General features: G+C 43.3%; 1 protein-coding gene across 1 annotated transcript in view; it reads left to right on the top strand.

The window, feature by feature from the left end:
• The window catches only part of LOC307243925 (polycystin-1-like protein 2), a gene marked incomplete at both ends in the record, with an annotated part of 32,911 nt that extends 16,422 nt beyond the window's left edge, over positions 1-16,489 (top strand). The window contains 22 exons of the mRNA XM_080018894.1: positions 572-685; positions 913-1,027; positions 1,120-1,310; positions 1,909-2,139; positions 2,799-2,900; positions 3,104-3,282; positions 3,716-3,862; positions 4,414-4,613; positions 7,273-7,515; positions 9,052-9,310; positions 9,897-10,104; positions 10,350-10,446; positions 10,655-10,783; positions 11,100-11,285; positions 11,857-12,187; positions 12,294-12,427; positions 12,683-12,807; positions 13,290-13,450; positions 15,103-15,313; positions 15,726-15,827; positions 16,036-16,167; positions 16,310-16,489. Coding sequence (XP_079875020.1) covers positions 572-685; positions 913-1,027; positions 1,120-1,310; positions 1,909-2,139; positions 2,799-2,900; positions 3,104-3,282; positions 3,716-3,862; positions 4,414-4,613; positions 7,273-7,515; positions 9,052-9,310; positions 9,897-10,104; positions 10,350-10,446; positions 10,655-10,783; positions 11,100-11,285; positions 11,857-12,187; positions 12,294-12,427; positions 12,683-12,807; positions 13,290-13,450; positions 15,103-15,313; positions 15,726-15,827; positions 16,036-16,167; positions 16,310-16,489 — 3,777 coding nt within the window. The remainder of the gene's footprint in view (positions 1-571; positions 686-912; positions 1,028-1,119; positions 1,311-1,908; positions 2,140-2,798; positions 2,901-3,103; positions 3,283-3,715; positions 3,863-4,413; positions 4,614-7,272; positions 7,516-9,051; positions 9,311-9,896; positions 10,105-10,349; positions 10,447-10,654; positions 10,784-11,099; positions 11,286-11,856; positions 12,188-12,293; positions 12,428-12,682; positions 12,808-13,289; positions 13,451-15,102; positions 15,314-15,725; positions 15,828-16,035; positions 16,168-16,309) is intronic.
• Between the last annotated feature and the right edge of the window lie 529 nt (positions 16,490-17,018).

The following is a 17,018-nucleotide window of genomic DNA, read 5'->3' as shown; positions in this document are numbered from 1 at the left end:
TTTAAAGTATCTATCAAAGTTTTCATATTGTACGCGCAGTTTGCTGATAACTGCGGTGCTTGACGTAATGATTCAGCCCCCTTAAGATTCGGAAAAGCACTGTCTAAATTGTCATTGTCAGATTGTCTAATCGGCTGTGGAGGTGAATGACCTCGGCGACGCAGTTAGTAATGTGTCAACGATGTGGGAACGTCAACGAGAAACAAAGGCTTATAAGCGACAGGTCGCTACTTTAAAGGCTGTGATCTCCCAGTGGGTTTCTTCGTGAAGGTGAAACCTTATGGAACGCTCAGATTTTATAATTTGATTACGTCAAAAGCACCTTTTTATTTGAAACCATATGTTTCCTTGTCGCAGCCGCGTTCTACGCAGCTCGTCGTAAAAAGATTTCGCTTTTTTGCGGCGGACCTGTTTGCAAGCACCCGGTTGCGACAGCGTCCCGAGTCATTGTTCATGGTTAGCTCTGGGGGTCACAAATGCGATAACCATGGACAAGTATAAGCTCGGATTTGTGAATATGACGTCTTGGGGGATGCATCTCTTGTAATGTCAGCTGTTGCCTGGTCCCCAGATTCTACTGCCGAGGCCTGCTGAGGAGCAGGTGGTCAACTCTTTCCTGGACCTCCGCAATTACAGCACAATGGTCATTTATGTCCCCTCGTCTGACTCAACACTGGTGTTAAAGGTCTGGTGACGAATCACTCTTGCAGACTTATTTTGCATAATGTATGTTTTAAAATTAGAATGACAAGAATGAAAATAACTATTGCATGGTTCAGTTGTTTACTGTGTATCACGCTGAGGAGTTTAAAATGGCAGACACGCTGAACAAATATTTTGCCGTTAACACGCCTGGTGTTGTCGAAACGTCTTGGCTTCATCGCTTGCCCTAATCAAGTGTTCATTTCCAAGATCGAGCCCTCGGTCGATCCCTTGCCTTTAAAACTGCTGCTGGGACATAACGTCTATCCCACCGCTGCCAGTTCCATCGCCACAACACAGATGCCTCGCCAGGGACCTGTGCAAGGTGAAGAGTCCACTCGCAGCGCAGAAGGCAAGAGATTTTGTGCATTGTATGGGATTTGGAACCTGCAATTGGTTTCACGTGTGTGTCTGCAGATGAACGCTACACCTGGCTACTGGGCCCCGATGATTTCAGAGGAAACACCGGAGTCCATTACCTTGTCGTGCAGCCTGTTGTCGGCCCGGGAATAAAATCTGTCAATGCCAGTGTTAACATTTCCGTCGTCGCGTCCCACTGCAAGCACTGGAATAAAGCGATGTCAGACTGGAGCAATCGTGGTTGCAGGGTAAGTCACGGGCGGAGTTTGGGTGGGGTGGGGGATGAATTGAACATGTGAGTTAGACTGACATAAAAAAAAAATAATATGGTAAAGTTTTGTGTTTAAGAAAGAACGAATTACATTTTCCTTAAACACTGGCATGTGGCAGTAGGTGGCCGCTGCACGCGACTACCGTTCCATATTACCCAGCTCGCCGTAGGGAAGACTTTGTATGCTGCCGGTGAATTGAAAAATAATATTTCAGAGTTGTGGTTAGCCTTTCTGTTCTCTGATGTTGAATTGCTGTGCGGGTACATTTTTGTTTTTTTGCAAATTAATTTGCGGTACCATGGATGCAGGTGCCAGACCCCACAATAGCCTCGGGCCTGTGAAGCACTTAACACCACGATGCTGGTCGTCCGAGTTCCAACAATATTCCACACAATATTATTTGTTTTTTGCGATTTCAGTGTGTTGAAGTTTATAGAAAACCCCAGAAAACGCCAAACGCCAACGGCAAACCAAGGGAAATTGCACAGATTTATTCTGCACACAATGCGATCTTAAGCAAACAATACTTCAAATACTTTTTTTAAAAAAAACACCTTGCTTACTGCCTTCCCAGGTCGGTGTCAGAACCACATCTTCGGTTACTCAGTGTCTCTGCAACCATCTCACCTTCTTCGGAAGCTCTTTCTTCGTCACTCCCGCCCTCATTGATCTGTCTCGCACCGCCGAGCTCTTCGGAACATTTGCCCAGAACCCAGTGGTGGTGTGCTTCGTCGGTGCGCTGTTTTTGGCCTATTTGGTGGCGGTTATGTGGGCACGCAGGAAAGACATCCAAGACGCAGCGAAGGTAGTATGTCTCAAAGGGCACAGCTATGCTCATTAGGAGTTGATGCTAGATAATGAAACGAGATGAGGCAAGTGGACGTCAGCTTCCTTCCTTCTGTGCCTACCGTCCTACATACAGTGCCTGATTACTTGCCTTCCTACCCACTTACCCTCCTTCTCTACCTACCTACCCACCCAACTGCCTCCCCGCCTACCTACTAAATTACCTTCTATTTGGTTACAGAGTTAATGGCTTAGGACCAGCCTACATTACAGAATCATTGCTCTTCTACTTTTTTTTGCAAATTGTAATCTTATGAATTTAATGCATATTTTATTTTATTATCTATCTATCTATCTGTCTGTCTGTCTGTCTGTCTGTCTGTCTGTCTGTCTGTCTGTCTATCTATCTATCTATCTATCTATCTATCTATCTATCTATCTATCTGTCTGTCTGTCTGTCTGTCTGTCTGTCTGTCTGTCTGTCTGTCTGTCTGTCTATCTATCTATCTGTCTGTCTGTCTGTCTGTCTATCTATCTATCTATCTATCTATCTATCTATCTGTCTGTCTGTCTGTCTGTCTGTCTGTCTGTCTGTCTGTCTGTCTGTCTGTCTATCTATCTATCTATCTATCTATCCATCTATCTCGGGACACTGGGTTCATTTTAGTTGTTTTGCAGGTGAAGGTGACCGTACTTGAGGACAATAACCCCTTGGATGATTATCGGTACATGCTTTGTGTCTGTACTGGACATCGCTATGGGGCCTGCACCTCCTCCCAGGTAAGTGGTCGTATTCGTGCTGCAGCTCTTCCTCCTGATCTTTAAGTCCAGATGCCATTTTTACACATTGTAATTCATCAGGAGTCTCGGATCAACTTCCCAGGGTTCTGAACAATCTTGGATCTTGTCCAATCAATGCTGCACTGCGGGCCCCGCAACATAATCCCCCCTCCCCACCGGCCCTCCCACCCTTTCATTGCTAGGTTACGATAACTCTCATGGGATCAGAGGGAGAGAGTGCGCCACATCACCTGACGGATCCGGAGAAGTGTGCGTTTGAGAGGGGTGCGAAGGACATGTTCCTGTTGACCACCCCCTTCGCCCTGGGAGACCTGCTGAGTGTCCGGCTGTGGCACGACAACTCAGGAGCGCACCCCGCCTGGTAGGAAAGGAGTGATATCGCAACGGGAAATCACTATACTAAAGTGATTTGGGTTTGATTCCTAAACTGACATACTCAGGAGCTTGGCTCGGGCTGTTTCATTAATCGCCCTTCGCCTGAACTCAATCCATTTAAAGGGGGATAGCGGCGTGAAATTGAGTTTAGCCTGTTTACTAGTCAGCACACACATGTTACATTCCGTTGGAGAAGGTGGAGCCTTAAAATATGGAATTAACAAATGTAAAACAGGGCAAAAAGGAGATCATTTTACGGTATGTTTCTCCCGAAAATAGAGACCATATAATAAATCGAAAAATGTGAGTTAAATCGGGGTAATCTAAAATCTGTGTAAACTTAAGCAAAACTTCAATTTCACACCAGTATGGTCCTTTAAACACGCTAAAAAACCATAAATAGGTTATTTATATTACAGGTACGTGAACAGCGTTGTAGTGAAGGACTTACAGACGGAGGAGAAATGGCATTTTCTGTGTGACTCCTGGCTCACTGTAGATGTGGGTGATTGCACACTTGATAAAATGTTTCCTGTCGCTACAGAGATGGATCTAAAGAGGTTCAGGTGAGAGAGAACCCATGTTGTGATCTGAGGGTTTTCAGTCTCTCTCTCTCTCTCTCTCTCGCTCTCTCTCTCACATACACACTCAGGCAGTTCACTCGAGGAAAACATTTGTATTTATTTTTAGTTAATTAAAAGCAGTAAAATACGTGTTTCTCATCCTTCTATAATAACAGTTATAAAGAATATTGTTAAATATGGTAAAATGTTTTTTTACCATCACTCACTCAATGGTAAAATAATTACAATTGATGTTATAATTGCTTAAGGAAATGCCTGAATGTAGCCAATTTTGTATTGTACTGCAAACTCTCAGCCTAGAATGTGTGTCAACAAGACTCGATAACTATCCAAATAGGTTTTATGAAAGTCTTACATTGTTGTATCCTCATATTAACGTTGTCACAACATCAAAAAGATTAATTTGTGTCTGAAGTATTATTCTTTTTTCGTTTTAATCCACTTCCACACAACTGCACTAAACAGAAACCCATTTTCATTCCACCCGGGAGTGAAATTTGAAAAAAAAAGTTTCTCCACGTTTTTCCCCCCAGTAATCTGTTCTTTGCGAAGACAGCCAGGGATTTCAACGACCGCCACCTGTGGTTCTCTGTGGTGAGTTGTCCTCCCGGCAGCACTTTCAGCCGCGTGCAGCGAGTGTCGTGCTGCTTCTCGCTGCTGCACTGCACCATGCTGACCAGCATCATGTTCTACGGTGTTCCACAAGACCCCTCCGAGCAGACCATGGACCTGGGTAAACACAGCACGCCCACAGTGTGCCAGTACAGGAGAAAGCCGCTTTGTCAGAACTCCACTTCCTGCCAGCCATGTTGTTCGGTTGTTTTGCTTAACAAAGTGCAGTGTTTTATCACCGAGTGTCAATTTGAAACGTACGATTTTTCATTTGATTCTGTTGGCGTAACGCACAGTGAGCGAGGGAGAACTTCCTGTGAAAGAGAGTCAAAAGAAGAGTTGGTTCGGCTCTGAGTTGTGAATCATTTTTATTCTGTCAAAATGTTTTTTTTTTGGTGGGATGCAAAGCGTGAATCAGTCACACTCCCGAATTGTGCCGAATGACTTGGCCTCTATTTTGCCTTGGACTATCTTTGAGTCCTTAGAAATGATGTTGACTTTGTGAATCCACTCTCACGCCCGCTCTTTCGAAAAGGTGCGGATTTAACAATGAGGCAACAGCCTGGGACCGGCAGAAGCTAGGAGCCCCATGTTAGGCCACATAGCAACTACAAAATATGTTTTTAAAGGCATAAATGTTTTGATGCCGTGAACGCATTTTCAGAGTTTAACCCGAACGCACCAGTTTGACTCTCTTTTTATTGTGTATGAATGACGGGAAAAGTAGTTGCAGCCTCCTGACGCTCTCCCTTTAGACTGTTTTTTAAAGCAGCTAATGACGTGCTCCCGCTTCCTCTCTAGGGTCAGCTGAAAACTCCAGATTTCAACAGATATTCAATCGAGTCTTTTGTTGTCAAATGGGATAGATTTTAAACGTTCACGGCTTCCCATTTATGTGCCCGACAGCTTTGTAACACAACATCAAAACGCTTATTACAGGTGTAAGTGTTCACAGTTTGTAGGCACAACCCGGTCTCGCTCTTTCTCGTGTTCATGGTCAGTGGCCTCATTAGGGGTAGGCGTCCACGGCTTGAGCCCCGCATGTTTTATGAATAGCCCCTGATCTAAAACAGCCTCTAAATTGCTACACAAAATGGAATTTGAACTAATTTCAATTGAATTGGGAGATTTTTTCGTGCTACACATATCAGAATTCAAACAAATTAATTTGAATGGAGGTATTTTCACAAACTTTGTGTGTGGGGGAGGCATGGGGAAGGAGGAGGAAGGGGGAGGGGTGCAGATACATACACCAAAACTAGAACTAACCTGATGGATGTTTTCAAATTTAAAATGCATGGGTTTCAATTTTGTTCTGACTAGCACGAAATAAAAGCAGGATACTAGTTTTGCTTTTTCTCTGAATGGTCTATTGAATTCAAGGCTCTCTGCAGAGAACCTTTAGGTTCTTTGCAGAGACCTACACTGATCAGCCACAACATTAAAACCACCACCAATAAGTTCAAGTTCAAGTTCAAGTTCAAGTTCAAGAGATTATTGGTCACAATAACTACTTATATTGTGTAGCTCCCCCTAGTGCCGCCAAAACAGTTCCGACCAATTGTGCTCTGGACTCCACAAGACCTCTGAAGGTGTCCTGTGGTATCTGGCACCAAGACGTTAGCAGCAGATCCTTTAAGTCCTGGAAGTTGTGAGGTGGGGCCCCCATGGATCTGGCTTGTTGTTCCAGCACATCCAACGGACGCTCGATCAGATTAAGATCTGGGGAATTTGGAGGCCAAGTCAACACCTTGAACTCGTTGTCATGTTTCTCAAACCATTCTTGAACAATATTTTGCAGTGTGGCAGGGCGCATTATCCTGCTGAAAGAGGCCACTGCCATCAGTGAATGCCGCTGCAATGAAGGGGTGTACTTGGTCTGCAACAATGTTTAGGTAGGTGGTACATGTCAAAGTAACCACATGAATGCCAGGACCAGCAGCCTTCAGGCTTGCCCTCTTTCCATAGTGCACCTGGTGCCATCTCTTCTCCAAGTAAACAATGCACACGCACCCGGCCATCCACATGATGTAGAAGATAACGCGATTCATCAGACCAGGCCACCTTCTTCCATTGCTCCATGGTCCAGTTCTGATGCTCACGTGTCCATTGTAGGAGCTTTCAGAGGTGGACAGGGGTCAGCATGGACACTCTGATCGGTCTGCAGCTACACAGCCCCATACACAGCAAGCTGTGATGCACTGTGTGTTCTGACACCTTTCTATCATAGCACCATTAACTTTTTCACCAATCTGTTCTACAGTAGCTCTTCTGTGGGATTGGACCAGACGGACTAGACTTCACTCCTCACGTACGTCAAAGAGCCATGGGCGTCCATGACCCTGTCGCCTGTTCACCGGTTTTTCCTTCCTTGGACCACTTTTGGTAGTTACTAACCACTGCACACCAGAAACACCCCACAAGACCTATTGTTTTGGAGATGCTCTGACCAAGTCGTCTAGCCATAATATAAGTCACAATTGTCCTTGGTCCTTGGTCCTTGTCAAAGTCACTCAGATCCTTACGCTTGCCCATTTTCTTCTGTTTCCAACACATCAACTTCAAGGATTGACTGTTCACTTGCTGCCTCATACAGTATACTCCACCTCTTGACAGGAGCCATTGGAACGAGATGATCAATGTTATTCACTTCACCTGTCAGTGGTTTTATTGTTGTGGCTGATATACGATGCATATATATGATAGCTATATGAAACTGAAACACATGAATCATTATTCTATGTTTCTCTCTCTTCCTCCATTTCCCCCTCTGCCCTCAGGTCATTTTGAGTTTACCTGGCAGCAGTTCATGATTGGAATTGAGAGTTCCCTCATTATGTTTCCTCTCAATCTCCTCATTGGGAGCATCTTCCGATGCACTCGTCCTCGTGAGACGTCTTGCTCTAAGGCCAAACCGGAGGCCTGCGGGTGGAGGGAAATTCCACCACGTTTCTCGGAGCCCGCGGCCTTCAAGACAGAGGTCAGCAGCATCAGTGCAGACTCCCTGATCCAGGTGGCGATGAGTTATGTGCATCCTTCATATTTTGCAATAGTACCTATTAATGCCTTTATTATCCCCCAGCTATTATTGCATTCATTGTAATTATATTGGGAACCAATTAAAGTGGAAAAATGTACAGTTCGAAAACAACGTTCATCTGTATCATCAGAAAATCAGCAATTTTGATCATCAGTTCCAGTCTTTAAACGTTACGTTAGAGCTTGATTCATCCATATCGCACCTGCTTTTACCCCGACTGACTGAAAAACAAAAAAGGTTCAGAGCATTCTATGGCAGTTGGTCCTCCTGTAGACCATGTACCCTTCTACTGAACTATGCCCAGTCAAATGTCAATGTGCACACACTAGATTTCCGGTGTCGGGAAAAACACTGACTTTACCAGCGGTGTAAAGAATAATACAGTCTGAAGAAATACTGATTCAAATCAACCGATTTTTACGACACAGCAAATGAGCACCACGCTCGTGACATGGCTCCAATCTGTACGTCAAGTAATAAGTGGAGTCAGAGTGAGTGAAATGAGAGTCTGACTGGTTTTCTCGTGGCCCCACTAAAGGTGAGCTCCGCTAAAGATCAACTGAACATGAAATCCCAATTGTCCATCTTTACATTTACTACCAACTCCCTAATACTTTACTTGAGACACTCCATTCTTCACCTTTAAATGGAGGACCTTTACTTTGACCAGAGTTCTGTAGGGTATCTGCACTTGTACGGTTAGGACATCTGTATTACATCCACTACTGGCTGATATCACCCTTCAATTGCTTAAAATTGGACCCGCAAGGTACATGCTCCCCGAGGCTCACCTTGAGTCCAAACTCCCTGAAGCAATTTGGGTTTTGGCTGACCATGCAAGAAATAAGAAGCTTTTTAATCTATCTTCACATCAGAGTGACTTTCCCTTCTTCCAAGACTGTCAATCCATTACTTTTTGGAAAACAAAGTAACAACTTTTAGTTTTCCTTCTTTTATAGATGAGAAAAAAGTGTTTTGTCCAAACACAATTGTAAATGTATGCATTTAAATCGAAATATATCTGAATACAAAGTGTATGTATATATATATATATATATATATATATATATATATATATATATATATATGTATGATATATACATCTCTCAATTGTCTGTGTCTGTCTGTCTGTCTGTCTGTCTGTCTGTCTGTGCTTTGATCATCATTTTGTGATATTTGCCGCCTCAGGATATCATAAGAATTGCAAATTCACTGTCTAAGACTGTAAAAGGCGACACGGCAGGCATGGAGACAGAGTTGGAGTCTGGACAAAAAGCTGACCTCACCGCTGTTCTCTCTGTGGTGGAGGACATCATCAGAGAACATGTTGTGAAGGACGATGCAGCGGTCAGCCCTCAGTCCAAGACAAATCGGTCTGAGAAACAAGATATTCCAGGCCCTCAAACACCAGGTGTATCTGCTGACGATATCACTACACTGTTATAGCTTATGTGCTCTTCGGACAGAACAAGTTGAACAATGTTTTTATTTTATTTTTTATTTTATTTTGTTTTTTCAGACCACAGTGTTGGTGTGGATCCAGAGAAGGCAGCAGATGGTGTTCAGATGAACGGTGTGAACAGAACGGAGCATCTGCACAGGCAGATATGTCACATCGACAAGAAGCTGAGACTGGTCGAGCCATCTGGCTTTGCTGATCAAACCGCCTACGATCACGCAGTGCAACAAGTCCAGGGCATGAAAGGCCTGTTTGCAGAGAAGCTGCGTGGAGATCAACTGCTGGACTCCAGCCACGCCCAGCACCCTGTCGCCCAGGGGTAAGCACTCATGTAGTGGAAGAAAATACCACTGACTATACCACCGGCTGATATCTTAATTCTCATCACTTTTGAGAGTGTGTTCTATCTCGTGTGATATATAATTAGACGTGTTATACAGTAGATGCTGGTGATGATGATGATGATGATGATGATGATGATGATGATGATGATGATGCTGTTTTAATAAAAAGTCTGATACATTTTAAGAGTTTCACTGCTGGTGTGCAATTTCCATCTTCAGACCTCCATCGAGAAAATGTTAAACTTCTTTTTGAGTCAAACCGTCTTATAAAAAGGAAAATGTCCATCAACGTGCAAATATGATGCAGATATCACATCAGTGTCCATCAAGAATAACATTTTTTTTTCCTCTAGATGTCAGATTTTCTCATTATAATTTTTATCACCCAATCATCATTTAAAATGCAGAAAACTGATATTATATCAATAGCAGGCAGTCAAAATAATTTATTGCAATTTCTGAGTATATGTGACTATATACTGTATGTACATACTGTATATATACATATAGAAAGACCACCACTGCTGACTCTTTATATACATGTTATCACTCTGCTTGTAGCACGGAGGGGAATGGCCGCTGCTGCCAGCGAGGGCTTCCCTGGTGGTTTGTGTTTGTCGGCTGGCTTCTGGTGATTTTGACCAGCTGCGGGGCAGCATTTTTCACCATGCTGTACGGGTTGAAATTCGGAAAGGAGCGCTCCATAAGCTGGCTGGTCTCCATGATGATCTCCTTCTTCCAAAGTCTCCTCATCATTCAGCCGCTCAAGGTCAAGCAAGCCATCTATGTATTTGCAAAACAGCTCCACGTTATTATGGAAGGATTTCATCTCATTTTGACGTCTCGTTTGGCGATCAATATTTTGCCAGTTGGAATATCATGGGTGAAATTTCCAAATGTGCACTGTATTAGTTAATGTTGTTATTGTAATGACTTTTTTATTTCTTAACCTTGTCTTCCTAGTCTCCCGGTTCCTTTTGCGAGGCATTTCAATGAATAAATTCTCCACTGCAGGTAGTGGGTTTCGCTGTCTTCTTTGCTCTTGTGCTGAAGAAAGTGGACGAGGAGAACGATGAAAGCCCCCCATTTGTAAAAATCAACAGAAAACCAGGTAAAGCTGGAGCGGGTCAAAAGAGTTTCCCATGAAGCATAAAATATGTATGTACTTCAGAAACGAATATGACCCAGTATGATAATAACACACAAATGCTAAAGCTGCGAAATTATCAATGTTCCGGAGAATAAGCGAGAAACCCAGTGGTTCGTTGCTCGCTGAGCTCTGTTGCTTTGAATAAAAAGCCTCCTCGCTCCCCCCACAGATGATCCTCTGGGAGCAGCATGCAGCGACAGCAGACTCTACGCGCCTCCGTCTCCCGTGGATATAGAGCGGATGAGGAGGAACCAGATTAAAGAACAGAAAGCCTGTGCACTCATCAAAGAGATTCTCAGTAGGTGGAAATTGATTTAGGCGGTAAAAACAAAACAAAAAAACATAAATATTTGCTCAGCTTCATTTCATTTCATATTCAGTCGGTAGTAACATGTCCCTCAAAATTGAAATTTGAAGAGGTTTATATAAAAGTGATGGCAGAAGGATCAGTAAGGATTAGTAACAGATGAATCCCGTGTCCGTCCCTGGCTTGACTGCGTGATTTTCTTTTTGGTTGATAAGTTGATTTTTGACACGTTGGAAACACGGTGTTTGTGCACCCCTCGCAAACTGGTCGAGAGCTACGTGTCTCAGGTGTATGGTCGTTTTTGCAGCGTACTTCGGGTTTATGTGGATGTTGCTGGTGGTGACGTACAGCCAGAGGGACCCCAACGCCTTTTTCCTGTCAAAGCACATTCGCCGGAGTTTCGGCAGCGGCGTCTCGGACAGCATGAGTCTCGGGGAAGTGTTCATCTGGGCAAACACTACTCTGCTCGGCAACCTCTTTGGAACATACCCCGGTAAGATCGACATTTACTCCACCGCATTTCCGAGCAAATTGTCTACACTTTTTACACTACTGCATTTGGTGAAATAAATACGTAAATCAGGATTCATATTAATATTTGTTTATCTTTGTAATTTACGATACCACCTGTTCCACTTTTTTTTTTGTAAATTGGAATAAATTTATGCATGAGCACAGAGCTGCAGAAAGAAAGTACAGTAGGACTTAATGGCGTATTATAGGATCTGTAATATCAGGACACTTGATATGACATGTGCTATTACTTCTAGTACTTGTAAGAGCAAGTACTTATATACTTTTACAAAAGTAAAAATGCCAATGTGATACTCTTGAGTAAATTTGTTTCAGGGTTTTTTGTATTGAAGTAAAATTTCCGAGTACTACTGCCACCACTGATAGGCAGACGGGTAAAGTAAATATGGAGGATACAGTTAATAGATAGAGGGAGACAATGGAGTAATAGGATGAAGGGACAGAGATAAAGATAGATCTAAAGTTTGAATTACTCATTCAGACTGAGTGAGTTGTGACGTGTGTTTCGACACGTTGTTTCTGTGTCGCAGGATTTATCACAGATGGGAATTCCAAGCTGGTAGGCTCCGCCCGCCTCCGTCAGGTGAGGGTCCAGAAGAGCCGGTGCCACGTTGCCCGCTCCATGCGTCACCTGGTGCCAGACTGCCACGCTCTGTACTCCTGGGAAGCAGAGGACACGGGGTCCTACCATCCCGGCTGGAACCGATCCGTCACGGGCGATGTCTCTCAGAGTCGCAACACCCCGTGGGAGTACCAAACGCAGGCCAGACTCAGGGCTCACTCCATCTGGGGTAAGGCGGCGCTCTACCGCGGAGGCGGCTTCGCAGTGGACCTCGGCCCAGATCGGCAAAATGGCAGCAGGTGCGCTGCCGGTTAAAATATCCCAAATAAAATTGACAAGAACGACTCTATTTTTTTGCACCGTGTGTATGGCTGAGGTCTTGACGTTTCCTTGACTCGTCTGCAGCACCCTCGAGTACCTGTTCCGCAACACCTGGCTTGACATTTACACCAGGGCGATCTTTGTGGAGTTCACGGTGTACAACGCTAACGTCAACCTCTTCTGCGTCATCACACTCATGCTGGAGACCGCAGCGACAGGTGAGGAAAAGCATTCCTGTGTTCGTTTTCAAAACCTCTTTTTATGATCATACGTACTGGCAAGTACTGTTGTTTGAATGCCATGTTCACCGCTGAAAATAGATCTTAAGAGCTTGGGATTGTGATAAAGAGTCTTTCAGGCACAAGGTAGTTATCACAGTCGCTCTCATCTCACACTGGAGTGTGCTGATTGAAGTGTAAATGGGTAAATACAGCCTTTTGTGTTAAACATGTCTACCCTTCTGGATTACACAGGAGCGTTCCAGTTCCGCAGTGAGCTGCAAAGTCTGCGCCTTTACCCGTCCACTGGGGGCCTTCACGTCTTTGTTCTGACTGAGATCCTATACTTCCTTTTCATCATCTATTACATGTTCCTCCAGGTAAATAACAGGAGGACGTCTTCACCCGTAATGTTCTGATGCGACTGGGCTTCCGTTTGTAGTCACCTAAGGGATTCATCATCACATCCTATGTATTTTCATATGTTTGCTCTCAGAATAAACTGAGCTAAGTACATAGCTCTTGGAAACGTATCTATATTATACTCTGGGAGAAGTGGCAGGGGCGTCTGGGCTGCTCCGCTTGCCCTGTTGCTTCTGTAACGCTGATGTGGATAAGCAATTTGAGAAAAAAGATAGAAAGCAGACTGTCATTATTCCGCCCTCTGTATTTCCTTGGTTTAGAAGATTCACTGATGGTGGAATGGCAGCTTTCTGCATTTATTTGAGCGCCCATAGCACAGTGTTATTCACACATTTTTCCAAATCCCCTTCTTACGGGTTCAACAACTTGACACTACTATTTGGATCCTAAAGCTTAATATATCCGTTCTTGTTTCCCCCCTGATTTCACCTCCCGACAGTGTAAATTGATGAAGCAGCAGAGGTGGTCTTATTTCCGGGGCAAGTGGAACCTGCTCGAGCTGGCTATTATTCTCCTCAGCTGGAGCGCTCTGTCCATTACCATCAAAAGGACCGTGCTGGGGAGCCGTGATATGGCCTACTACCGCAGCCACAAAGATCAGTGAGAATCCCTAATGCAAAACTTATTTCATTGGATTGAATGTGGAAGATGAAAGACCACCACTGCTGATGCCCACTGCTTTGTTGCTGGGAATGGAACTTCAAGGACGCATTTGCACATTCAAAGTGTTTTGTCGGTGCTGGGTGACGAAATGAACACGAAAGAATGTTATTTTTTGTTTCTCCAGCATAAATAATTAAGTACCAAGCCGTTAGTTATCTGCGAGAATGCAAATATTCCCCAAAGGTTCTTTCTGTTTTTCAAACTAGAAGTTAGAATTGTGTGCATAGTTAATTGCTTTGTCAGGTGGGACAAGACCAAGAGGCTAAGTTCACAATGTTGTGCTCTTATGAGCCTACAGCTCCCATTGCACTTTACAATCCCCTTGTGTTTTTACCCAGCAGTTAGAATAAATGGAATTAAGTTGGAGCAGTAGTTACACAGAAAATTCTGAGAAAAGGTAGGTAGCCAAGATAATGTATAATTAATTGCATACATACATACAAATAGGTGTGAGATTGGAAATGCAGTCACACATGTGCTTAAGGAGATCCCAGTGAGGCTGTACATTTAAAATAAATTGTATGTTTAGCATTGGAGCGTGGAGGCCAATCCCATGATCCTGTTAGAATTAACATAACGACATGAGGACAAGTACAATTGCCAAAGATGAATACAAAGGGTTAATTCATTATGCAAGACACATATGCAGTGACAAAGATCAATTAGATAGATAAGGATATGCATGTAAGGGAGGCTAAAGCAGCACAGTTCTGATCTTCTGCCATCAGCATACATTATGTAAAGAGATATCAAATCGAATATTTCATGGTAGTGTTTAGATGGTGCCATCAAATAATATCACTTATGTCACACAATACTCTTTGACGGTTCATGCAGAAGTTAATTATAGAAAAACAAAATGGCAATCGTGATTTTATCTTTGCAACAGGTCTTAATATTAAAATTTAACTTAACTAACTTCACTTTGATTGTGAGGTTGTAAGTCTTCAGGCCTTTAACCTTGAGGTATTGGGTGTTGTCTCAAGCTATTCTCTTGACCCCGGATCAATAAAAAAATATTCTGAGGCCAATCACTCGGGTTGTTTCCCAACGATCAACAAATCGGTTAAGCTTAAACATAAACCAGAATCTTTCCAAAATAACAGGCTCTCTTATCTTAAACTTATCTCCACTCATCTGAGGGAACAGAGGAAAGCAACCCCTTCATGAAAAACTTTTTAGTTTTTAACCTTCTCCGTTAGCAAAAAAATATTTACATGCTCTTGAAAGAGTTCTGTCTTCAATGGAAGCTACATTTAGGAATTTAGGATCTAACAATTGTCTCGGTGAGGATTGGTGCGTTTGGACACTGACGATTAGTATTGAAAAAAGTCTGTAAACCGCCTGAGAAAAAAATGGAGGATAGAAATAATAATAATGTAATATAATAAAAAGTCAAGTAAAGTAAAGAAAAATAAGTAACTTTTTGAATATATACATTTAGCCAAAAAAGAAATACAAAACAGAAATAGAATGCGGTACTATGCACAGGCTAAACTATTGTTATGGGTATAGGGTATAAATATTAATTACTACTACGTACTAACTAGCGTATTACAATACCAGTCTTACTTTTCACGTGCGTCCAGGTTCGTCAACTTCCACGAGACGGCCATGGCGGACTCGGCGCTGGGCTACGTGCTGGCCTTCCTGGTGCTGCTGGCCACGGTCAAGCTGTGGCACCTGCTGAGACTCAACCCCAAGCTGAACATGATCACATCCGCCCTGCAGAGGGCCGGGGGAGACATGGCGGGCTTCCTGCTGATCATCGCCGTCATGCTGCTGGCCTACTCCATCACTGTGAGGGTCACTTTTAAGTTCCCTTCAAACGGCTCATCCACAAGGTGGCAACAAAATTTGCGAGGAGGAAGCATTGAGCCGGGGAATTTAAAAATGGCCACCTTGGCAGAGGAATGCAGAATTTTGTGTACCGGTAATCTCAATTGCGGTCGGAATGCAGTGTAGAGGCAGTGTCATACAGTATGGGTATATGCCAGAATAATCTCTCTTCTTCTGCTGCTGCCATTGCCATTTCAGTTCCCCGCGAGCGGTTACTTCTGCACTTGTGTAGTTTGTTGAGCAGTATTTGTATTCAGTGCCTCTAAGGCAAATGCTTATTGCGTTGCAGAGAATGTAACAGGCCTTAGAGCGTCTCAATTTCGTTGTCATATTTTTGCCGTCGTCCCTGACTGCACCGTGCTCTTTCTTTTAGTGCAATTTGTTGTATGGCTGGACAGTGTCCTCATACAGGACTCTGATGGATGCGGTTCTCACCTTGATCCGTATGCAGTTGGGCATTTTTAACTACAATGAGGTCAGTGATGTTTTTTATTGCAATACCGTGCAACAGAGTTCGATTAAAGTTTTATTAAGGACTTTACCTTTGAAATACTTATTACCCTTTATTATGGGGAACCAAGCCAAAAAAAAATGTATTCCAACATTTTTCGTTTATTTTGACTTATTTCCTTCCATAGAAGAGGCCGAGGCCTCCACAGCTAATTTTCCCTCTGGTTTTCTAGGTCCTGGAACACAACATGTTGCTTGGGGCGTTCCTCATTGGTTCGTGTGTTATTCTCATGACTTTCGTGGTACTGAACCTTTTTGTATCAGTCATCCTCATGGCATTCAGCCAAGAGCAGATTCATCATAAGGTACATTTTTCATTGCTATAGAGCGATAGATATGTCCAAGGCCTTTTAATAGTTGTTCTACTTTCCTTCACCTTTTCCCGGATTATTATTTAAAGTATTCTTTCCCAACCACCCCTTGGCTGGCTCTGTCCCCATCACCCAGCCCTCAGACGAGGAGGAGATAGTGGAACTGTTGCTGATGAAGCTCCGTCGTCTCTTGGGGATGAGTGTCAAAGAGACCAAAGACAGCTCCGGCGCCGAGGTGAACGCTGCCTCCGGTTCAGCCCCCGAGAATGACCAGGAGACCTCTGACATGAACACTGAAAACTGCAGCAAGTTGTAGTTGATCTCACTTTAGTTAGAAAGATGCTTTGAAATTGATCCTGTCAAATGATTTCTGTAGAACAGTTATGATTATATTATTAGAGTAAGATGAGTTGTGAGTCATCTCTACTTTATTCAAGGCGTCTTCAACTAAAATGTTGTGTGGCTGCATTTTATGCCTGGCCTATAATAACATATTTATAATGACTTATTAACCTATTAATATACTCAGTTATGATGCTTATGGTTCCTGTGTGTTTATGTTTTAGATTTATTTATTTATTTCGGGTTATAAAAACTAGTCAGCTGGTTACTGAAATAAAAAAAAAAACCTGCTGTTCGAGCGTTAATGGTTGGAGTTTACTCAAAAAAACTTGCGGACGCCCAGCAGTACCTCGGACCAAGAAGACCACTGCTTTGTTCTATTTTAGTTATCCGTGGCCAAACACGTCTACGGTTATTTATATCAGGAATTCATCATAATGTGAATCAGTGTTCTCAAACGTATAATCAGTACAAAAGTCTAGCGGCTCATTCTTCCCCGTTCT

Source organism: Zeus faber (genome assembly GCF_960531495.2).
Source record: "Zeus faber genome assembly, chromosome: 18".
Taxonomy (NCBI): Eukaryota; Metazoa; Chordata; class Actinopteri; order Zeiformes; family Zeidae; genus Zeus; species Zeus faber.
The sequence above is the reverse complement of the archived record's forward strand: the minus strand, read 5'-3'. Positions and strand labels throughout refer to the sequence as shown.